Source organism: Terrapene carolina, unplaced genomic scaffold (genome assembly GCF_002925995.2).
Source record: "Terrapene carolina triunguis isolate 2854851 unplaced genomic scaffold, T_m_triunguis-2.0 Scaffold42, whole genome shotgun sequence".
Lineage (NCBI taxonomy): Eukaryota > Metazoa > Chordata > Testudines > Emydidae > Terrapene > Terrapene triunguis.
In genome coordinates, this window is record NW_020664393.1 from 70,472,759 (window position 1) to 70,483,097 (window position 10,339).

A 10,339-nucleotide genomic window follows, 5' to 3' on the forward strand; every position below is an offset into this window, starting at 1 on the left:
TTCTTCGAGCGATTTCATAAACTTGCGGTTATTATATTGCTAAAGCAAGTTTTTACTGTAACTTCTAATATTATTCTGTATTTCTTTCTTCCCCCTTTTCCTCCCTCCTCTGTTCATTACCTTTCACCGAGTTTGGCAGAGAATTGTGTTGTTCAGGCTTTAGGCCTGCTCTACCCTGTGTAAAGGCCATCAGCATAACAGATCTCTGTTGGAGGGTTTATTTCGGGGCCCACAGATTCAAAGCTCTGGCTATCAAAAAGAAGGCCCCCCCCTCTATTTCCCCACAGGTCCCATAGGGATTGGTTCTTGGCTATTTAACATTTTTTTTAATGACACAGAAGAAAAAAAAATCATCACTGATAAACTGTGCAGATGACACAAAAAATGGGGGAGTGGTAAATAATGAAGAGGACAGGTCACTGATAGAGAGTGATCTGGATCGCTTGGTAAACTGGTCTCAAGCAAACAATATGCATTTTAACATAGCTAAAAGTAAATGTATACTTCTTGGAACAAAGAATATAGGTCGCACTTATACGATGGGGGACTCAATCCAGAGAAGAATTGACTCTGAAAGAGCTTTGGGGGTTGTGATGGATTATCAGCAAGCCATGAGCTTCCAGTACTATGCTGTGTCCAAAAGGGCTAATGAGATCCTTGGATGCATAAACAGGAGACTCTTAAGTAGGAATAGAAAGATTATTTTACTCTGTATTTGGCAAGGTTTGACCATCTCTGGAATACTGTGTTCAGTTCTGGTGTCAAGAAGGATGCTGGTAAATCGGAGAAGGTTCAGAGAAGAGCCATAAGAATGATTAAAGGATTAGCAAACATTCCTTATAGTGTTAGACTCAAGAAGAGCAATCTAGTTAGCTTTAAAAAGCAAAGGGAAAGGGGTGCTTTGATTAGAGTCTATACATACCTAAATGGGGAACAAATATTTACTAATGGTCCTTTAATCCAGCAGAGAAAGGTATAACCCAATCCAATGTCTAGAAGTTGAAGTTAGACAAATTCAGACTGGAAATGAGTTGTAAATTTTTAACAGTGAGAATAATTAACCATTAGAACAACTTACCAAGGCCATAGTGGATTCTTCATCACTGACATTTTTTAAATCAAAATGGGATGTTTTTCTAAAAGATATGCCCTAGGAATTATTTTGGAGAAGTTCTATGGCCTGTTTTATACAGGAGATCAGACTAGAAAGATCACGATGGTCCCTTCTGGCCTTAGAAACAGAATCATAGAATATCAGGGTTGGAAGGGACCTCGGGAGGTCATCTAGTCCAACCCCTGCTCAAAGCAGGACCAATCCCCAGACAAGAGGAATCTCTGAATCTGTGAAAGATAAGTGCATGCCTAAGTATTTTGGTGGATAAGGCCAGAGTGCTCAGCACCCTGTAGAATTAAATCCATATATGAGCTCTCAATGTTCTACTGGGAGTTGTTAGGGAGAAAGAGTCGGGAGGGCTTATTGGAGGATTGTGAAATATTTGTGCTGAGAATCATGTTGTTACGAATTCCAGATGCCCTTCATATCATCTGAACTTTCACTCGTGTGTGAATTTTAAAAGCAAAAATGACTCTGTTTGCTAAGTGCAGGGGAGGGCAATGAACCCATTTTACAGAAAAAACAATAGAGGTTGATTGGACCACCACAGATCCGTGTCGATGACATGTGGAAATTAGTTAGTGTAGGATTGGGGCGGGGTTGCTTTTGATGGGAAAATAGCCATTTCATCAAAATTTCACATTTTGTGACATGAAAAGGCAAGCATTTTCACACAAAACAACCAAATTTTTGATCTCGCAAGGATCTTATCTCTCACCCACTCATTTGCCTCCTAGTTGTGCTATGTCACCTGATGAGACGTCAAGCTTCATTTATCCATCTCATAAAGTATAGATGATGCCCCAGTTGAGCAGCGAGAAATCAATAAGAACCTGAATAGACCAAAGTATATGTTGCAGGAAAAGATAGTCACTAGATAGCATATGGGAAATAAAATTAAGCATATTCAGTCATCAGGAAAATAGCAGAAATTAAGTACCAAAGATAAGGGGGTAAAGATAGTCAGTGTGGCAGGGAAAAACATGTGGGATGTCCAGATGGACAAAGATGCAGTGGCAAAGGCTCCTTCACAAAGGAGGAAGAAATAGTGGGAAGGGACAGAGAGGAGGAAGTTGCTAGATGAGCAGGGGAGAAGGGATGGGAATAAATACAGCTAGGGAACCTGATTCTGTGTGTGCTCAGAATTACTGTGGGTGGGAGGTGGGCACAGAAGGGTTTATCCTTGGGCTGTGAGGTGGTATGGAGGGGAAAGGTGGTAAATTTGAACGGATCCTACAATGAATTGGCAGGCAGCGGAGAGGCCTGAGGAGGGGCATGATGCTTTGATACGTCAAAGAGAAATGCAGTGTGTGCGCTTTATGTCACAGTTCACAGCAGTATGCAGTGCACTGAGGGCCCAGTCATGGCTTACTCTTGCTTGGGTGATGTGAGGGGGAGGAAGGCTTTTCTTATCCTTAGTACCACTAATGTGCACACCATAATGTGGCTGCCTACAGTGCCTGACTGCAGAGGGGGCTGCTAGCGCTGCTGGTAGCCCTGAATGGACTGGAGGGGAGTAAGTCAGTGCAGACTGTGGGAGTGGAGTGTAGCAATGACCCATTTCCCCACTGCACACTAAACAGTGTATGGAGCTCTGTGCTTTGGAGACTGCACCCCACACCTTTTCTAAGCATGTAGCTGAGGCTTCTGGTGAGCACGACCCTAGAACTATTGGGCCCATTCCAAAGTCCGCTGAAGTTGCTGGGGAGTCTTTCTGTTGAAGGCTCCACTTTTTACGCCCTTGTCACTTTGACTATCAGCCTCCCTCACTCAGGCTATGTCTACACTACCGCGGTAAGTCGACCTACGCTATGCAACTCCAGCTACGTGAATAACATAGCTCAGGGGTAGGCAACCTATGGCACGCGTGCCGAAGGCGGCACACAAGCTGATTTTCAGTGGCACTCACACTGCCCGAGTCCTGGCCACCGGTCCGGGGGGCTCTGCATTTTAATTTAATTTTAAATGAAGCTTCTTAAACATTTTAAAAACCTTATTTACTTTACATACAACAATAGTTTAGTTATATATTGTAGACTTATAGAAAGAGACCTTCTAAAATGTTAAAATGTATTACCGGCACGCGAAACCTTAAATTAGAGTGAATAAATGAAGACTCGGCACACCACTTCTGAAAGGTTGCCGACCCCTGACATAGCTGGAGTCAACATACCTTAGGTTGAGTTACCGCGGGATCTACACTGCGGGGGGTCGACAGGAGAAACTCTCGACTCACCTTACTCTTCTCGTTGGGGTCGACTGGAGAGCGATCTGCCGTCCATTTGGCGGGTTTTTACTAGACCCGCTACATCAGTCGCCAGTGGATCGATCTCAGAGCGTTGATACTGGCTGTAGTGTAGACCTGCCCTCAGGTGGAGCTCCTCCTCCTCCCCATCATGGCTCCAACTCTAAGACCCTTAATTACCCCCCAAGTGTCCTTTAAGGCGAACTCTGGCACTAATGCTCATACTATTACAAGGATCTCACTGCTGCCTTCCTCACTGCCGGCAGCAACATTCTGAGAGTCCCTATGAAGAAATGGTCTCTGACTGGATGATTTTTAAAATTATTCATGAATGATGCACCCTATATTAACTCTCTGGGAAGTGTGATCATTGAGCCAATGTTCAGCTCAGTCAGCGGTACCTTTGTTGGAGGAAGCAAGGCGTTCTTAATTGTTGTTGTAATGGGAGTGGAAGCACAGGGACACAGGGGGGAGGGAGGTGCAGGGACACATGATGATGCGGGAGTGCAGCGCTACATAGGGACAGGGGGTGGCTGGATGGGGGCACAGAGACACGGGGACAGGGGTAGAGGGTATAGGGACACATTGGGATGGGGGGTGCAGGGACACATGGGGATGGGGGGAGTGGGTGTCTGAGTGGGGGGTGGACGCACACATGTGGACGGGGGGGTGCAAAGACACATGGGGCAGGGGCAGATGTTTCTGACTGAATGGGAGGGGCTAGGGGTCAGCAAGGGTCTGCATGGGGGAAGCTCCCTAACAATCCCTCTCTGCCCCCCCCCCCAAAACCTGTTCCATACTTTTCCCACCCATACCCAACAACCCTCAAAGTTCACACCCAGGCTCCCAAGTTCACAGCAATTTACTTCCCTCTCCTTCAGCTCCTCCGTTACCCCTGACTCCCCCAAGCCTTTGCACTGCTTCTGAGAGGTGCAGGAAATACGGTTCTGTATTGTAGTTTAAATGAATTATTACTCAGAGTTCTGTATTAATATGCCGAGTAAGGAATCTATTTGTCAAAAAACATTTCTTGAATCATTTTTGTTGTCTGTATTGTTACAGACATACTTGCTGACAGGTATTTTGAAATAAATGACCAAAAATAATTGAAACTGGTGTGATTATATTGTGTTATTTTGACAAATAAAATATGCAGAATTTTAAAATATTGTGCACAGAATTTTTAATTTTTTGTTGCAGAATTCCCCCAGGAGTATTGTGTGATAATGTGCAACAAGTACCCTGTGACTTTGACCTGGCTCATCATGAACTTACCCAGGAACTCAAAGTTCCCCAGTTATCAAAATCCAAGTTGGCAGGAGAGGAGCATTTCCATTAAGATTTTTTTGTTAACCAGAAAATTTCTGAAAGGCCAAATATTTACATATCAGTGGGGACACTGATTTACAGTGCACACCAGTAAAACAGGCAACATTCACAGCACCTGACATTTTATTCTGTAATTTTCCCGGCCCAGAATGACTGTCAAGAGTCTGTTTTTGGCACCATAAGTCATGTGTGAATAAGAAAAATTTAAATAAAAAAATGAACCCAACAGACTTTTCAGCACAATTTGTTATCCAGTCACCAACTGCGGGTCTCCCTATCATCATGTTTCTGATACAATTACAAGGGTTTTCCCTCCTGTCTTGCTGTTTATAATTCCTTTGCTATGCTCAGTAAATATATACGCCTCTACCTAGATATAAAGCTGTCCTCGGGAGCCAAAAAATCTTACTGCGTTATAGGTGAAACCGTGTTATATCGAACTTGCTTTGATCCACCGGAATGCGCAGCCCCTCCCCCCCCAGAGCGCTGCTTTACTGCGTTATATCCGAATTCGTGTTATATCGGGTCGCGTTATATCAGGGTAGAGGTGTATATATATATATATATATCAACATTCTATTTCTACTGTTTTCCAATATCCACCTTTCTTTCTCTGCCCAATGGTATGTCTGCTTCTGTGGTCTGCAATTCTCTTTAGTCTACTGATTCAAAGCCCCATAAAGTCAAGGACAGGCTTTCCATTGACATCAGCAGACACTGGATTAGGGCTTTGATGAAAGAGATCCAAAATCTAAGGTAGTTTAGAACATGGGTTCTCAACTTGGAGTGGGGGCGAGTCATGGCAGAGTTGCAACTACCAACCCTTTCTTTATGACTAGTTGTAAGAGAGTCCCAAAATATTTGTGTGCTGTAACAAGGGGCCACGTTATGGAAAAGGTGCAGCATCACTGGTTTAGCAATTGGCAGGCACTCGAACCAGTCAAAAAAATGTCATCAAAATGTTTGTTCAAAGAAAAGTGGCTTTTTGACCAAAGTAAATGTTTTTTGCTGAATAATCACTAAAATAGCACAACCATGCTGTGAAACCAACGTTTTGTGAGCTCAGAACATGGCTCATTCATTATGTTAGGGTTTTTGCAGACTCGGGGAGGCCATATGGGTTATATACTATTCTATATAATTTCTTACATTGCTTTCATAGGCATAGTATCTGCGCACCTTCCAGTGGTGCATTATGCTACAACTACACATCTGTCACATGTGGTTCATTCTCTCTCTCATCCTCTCCCCAAAGGGACAATTGCGTGTGCAGTGGAGTGTTTCGTTTTCGTAGCGCTTTGATTTTGTGTGTGTTGTTATTTTTCTAACGCACTGCTCTATGTTTATATGAAAGAAGGCAGGTCGAAGAAGTCCACCTTGCACTTGGAGCAGAAGGTGGTGAGGTTTGTGATAGTCCTTAGTACTGGTGGGAGTTAATTCCACAGTCTCAAAATGGCACAATCAATTTGTGCATGGAAGATTCTCTTCACCACAGTGACAGCTAAAGATTTAGGGCTGGTCAACAATTTTCTACCAAAACTTGTTTTCAGCAGAATATTGAGTTTTTGACTGAACCAAAATGTTCACAATAAGTGTCTGCTTTCCCCTCAAAATGTTAATTTATTCTGAGAAAACAAAAGCTCCAAAATTGACATTTTATTTCAGATTTTGTCTGGAATTTTTATCCCTTTTCATCCAAAAAAATGAAAACATTTTGGCATTCAGGTTTTTGCTTTTTTCAACAAAATATTGAAAATTTCCACAGAGAAAGAAAACTTTTTCTAACCTGCTTCACTAAAAAATGTCATTTAAAAACAGTAATTAAATCTTAACCACACAATTTGTGTCAAAATTTATAGATGCGGAATCCCAGAACTCAGATTCTATTCAGGAATAGAGGTTGCTAAGAGCACAGCTTGAATGACCTTCCATGTTCAATACAAAATGTACCCCAAAATGCATCCCATGATTAAACAGTAAATAAGAACCTGTTCTTGTGAGGTTTGGAGCACCTCCTACTGTGTGCTGAGTACTCTCAGCTCCAATGGTAACTGAGGGTGCTCATTACCTGGCAGGATCAGGCTCTAATAGCAGAGAGAGAGAGAGAAAAAGAGGTGTAGACAAGGAGAAAATATAATATTATATATTAATCAATCATTTAAGAAAACATTTTTAAACTCAAGCACTTCAAGATAGGCAATCTAAATCCATATTTAGGCAGCTAAACAATTCGCTTCATTTTGAGTCCAAGTCTTTCCATTCTCTGCAAAGGGCATTGGATCAGCTCCTATCTGAATTGGATCAGCCCCTCTGAATATCAGACAGCTTATTTAGGTACCTAAATATGATTAAAGTGTCTAACTTTGGACATACAAATCTGAAAATTTTACTTGTATTTAACTAGTAAAATGATACAAATGTTTTTTTTTAAACGTCTGTTTAGTAAAAAGTAGTTGCCAAAAGTTCACATTAATGTTGCAGAATGAAAAGTGGAAACCTGTGTTTATACATTGTTATTGTTATTATTTTAGGTCATGGAACCAAAGGAGTGTTTGAACTTCTTTCAGGATGGCGCAGAACCAGAGAGAACCTTCCATTCAAGGATAGGGTAGCAGACACCTATTCCGATGTCATGGTCTCCTATACAATGACAAGCTCCTTGTACTTCATAGCCTTTGGTATGGGTGCCAGCCCTTTCACCAACATCGAGGCTGTGAAAGTTTTCTGCCAGAACATGTGTGTCTCCATCCTGTTGAACTACTTCTATATCTTCTCCTTCTTTGGCTCTTGCTTGGTCTTCGCTGGGCAGTTGGAACAGAACCGTTACCACAGTATCTTCTGTTGTAAAATCCCTTCAGCAGAATACCTGGAGAGGAAACCTATGTGGTTCCAAACCATGATGAGTGACGGCCATCAGCACACTTCTCATCATGAGACTGACCCCTACCAGAATCACTTCATCCAGCATTTCCTACGAGAGCATTACAATGAATGGATTACTAACATCTACGTCAAGCCATTTGTGGTGATACTGTATCTCATTTATGCCTCTTTCTCCTTTATGGGGTGCTTACAGATCAGTGATGGGGCCAGCATCATCAACCTCCTAGCCAGTGAGTCTCCAAGCGTCTCCTATGCCCTCATTCAGCAGAAGTATTTCAGCAACTACAGTCCTGTGATAGGATTCTACATCTATGAACCTCTTGAATATTGGAATGGCACTGTGCAAGAAGACTTAAAAACACTGAGCCATGGTTTCAATACAGTGTCCTGGATTGAACAATACTATCAGTACCTGAGAGTTGGCAACATCAGCACCACCAACAAAAGTGACTTTATCAGCATCCTCCAGAGCTCTTTTTTAAAAAAATCTGAATTCCAGCACTTCAAAAATGACATCATTTTCTCCAAGGCTGGAGACGAGAACAACATCATTGCTTCCCGCATGTATCTAGTGGCCAGGACTAGTGAAAACACACAAAGGGAGGTGGTGGAATTGCTGGAGAAGTTAAGGCCACTATCTCTAATACAGAGCATCAAATTCATTGTGTTCAATCCTACCTTTGTTTTCATGGACCACTATGGTTTATCAGTAACTATGCCTGTCCTGATTTCTGGCTTTGGCATCCTGCTGGTGTTAATACTGACCTTTTTCCTGGTTATTCATCCTCTGGGAAACTTCTGGTTAATTCTTAGTGTCACCTCAATAGAGTTGGGTGTGCTAGGCTTGATGACTTTATGGAATGTAGACATGGATTGTATTTCTATACTGTGCCTTATCTACACTTTGAATTTTGCCATAGATCACTGTGCACCCCTGCTTTACACATTTGTACTAGCAACTGAGCACACCCGAACTCAGTGTATAAAAAACTCCCTCCAAGAGCACGGGACAGCCATTTTGCAAAATGTTACTTCTTTCCTTATTGGGTTGGTCCCCCTTCTCTTTGTGCCTTCAAATTTGACCTTCACACTGTTCAAATGCTTGCTGCTCACCAGCAGTTGCACACTACTGCACTGTTTTGTTATTTTACCCGTCTTCCTAACTTTTTTCCCACCCTCCAAAAAGCACCACAAGAAAAAGAAACGGGCCAAAAGGAAGGAGCGAGAAGAGATTGAATGCATAGAGATTCAGGAGAATCCTGATCATGTAACAGCAGTCTGAAAGGCTTAGATAGATATATATTACAAAGCGTTGCACAGAGATGCAGGGAAAGTAGAGCAAAGATCTCAGCTGCTTGCGCTGGCCAGGTGTAACAAGGAAAAGGAAGACCAAGAAGGGGTATTTCATGACACGTAAAGGTGAACTCTTCTAAACAAAATAACAAAAGTGAAAATAATCTAAAAATATTTCTTCGAATTCTCATTCTCCACTAAGGAAGAGTCTGTGGGCCTTCAAGTGGTCTTGAATTTAAAACTCTAGCTCTAAATGTGAATTGATCAATCTGCCACATGTAAGACTGAAGTCGGGGAGTGGGGGAGGGGAAGAGTTATCAGGAAGAGAATAGTGTACGCTAGAATGGTTTGATAAAGTTGCCCGGCAAAAAGCAACAAGGGTTTCAAATGAGAAAAAAGAAAGAAGAAAGTAGGGGAGAGTAAAAATGCCATGATATTTTTCGTATTTCTTTTCTTAAGCGGGTTGGTTAAAGTAAACCTATGCACTTGGGAAGTAGATATTTAAATCAATCTCAGCCAAAGTACTTCCCAACTTGAATATACAGTGTGTAACTATATGCCACAGTTAAAACATTATCATTAATTCAGATGGTAAAGCTATACTGCCATGTGATACAGGTACTGGATATATGGGTATATGGAAGAGGAAATAAGTGTAGGCCATTTGGAAACTCAAAACTTGGTTTCTTGAAAACTGACATTTGACCTTTCTCCCAATGTGGTTATCAAGGACCTCATAATTGATGGTTATTAGTATAAATATATTTTGATACCGGTGAATTCTGGAATTCCCCTTCCATTAACAGATCTTATAAAACTAACCCAGGCCATTACCACTACAATGGTAATTGCAATTACTGCAGCGTTAGCCTCTAGATTCCTAAGTTCTCAGTGTTAACATTAAATGCCGAATATTAATCAAGCAGGAGCTTTATATGTAACGACAGATCACATCCTGTAGACTCAGTGATGTGATCATGCTGTGGCTGAATCAGTTCTGGAGCATGCACTGTATTGGCTTCTATATTTGGTTCAAGGTGCAAAGGTACCTATTTGCGTTAGTAAAACGATCAGTAGAATATGCTTTTTACCATCTGCATAGAAGTATGTTTTAATGTTTGAATGAGACTGAATGAACTTCTAGCTGTAAAGAGCCAGATCAGCCCCTTGGGGGAGTGTTTATTATTATTACTAAATATTTGCGTGCCTGGTTGAATGTCTGCAACATCAAGCTTTGTTATGGCTGTTGAAATTTAATAGAAGGCAGTAAATCTGCACTTACTGCATGACACTAGAATTATGCCATAAAGTATTACAATATGACCTTCCCTGCTTTGTAAACTATACAGCTTAGAAGCTCAAGAGAAAGAACGAAAAGAGACTTAGCCATTTTTTAAGTTAACCCTTAAAGCCAAATTATGTCCTCAGTTATGCCATGTACATCTCCCATCTCAGATAGTGTTTTAAAAGGGCTT

At 41.6% G+C, this 10,339-nt stretch overlaps 1 protein-coding gene across 2 annotated transcripts in view; it reads left to right on the forward strand.

Moving 5' to 3' along the window:
• The window catches only part of PTCHD4 (patched domain containing 4), a 129,412-nt gene extending 120,559 nt beyond the window's left edge, over window positions 1-8,853 (forward strand). For both annotated transcript variants that reach the window (XM_026653237.1, XM_026653243.1), the window contains exon 3: window positions 7,220-8,853. In XM_026653237.1, coding sequence (XP_026509022.1) covers window positions 7,220-8,853 — 1,634 coding nt within the window. The remainder of the gene's footprint in view (window positions 1-7,219) is intronic.
• The last annotated feature ends 1,486 nt before the right edge of the window (window positions 8,854-10,339 follow it).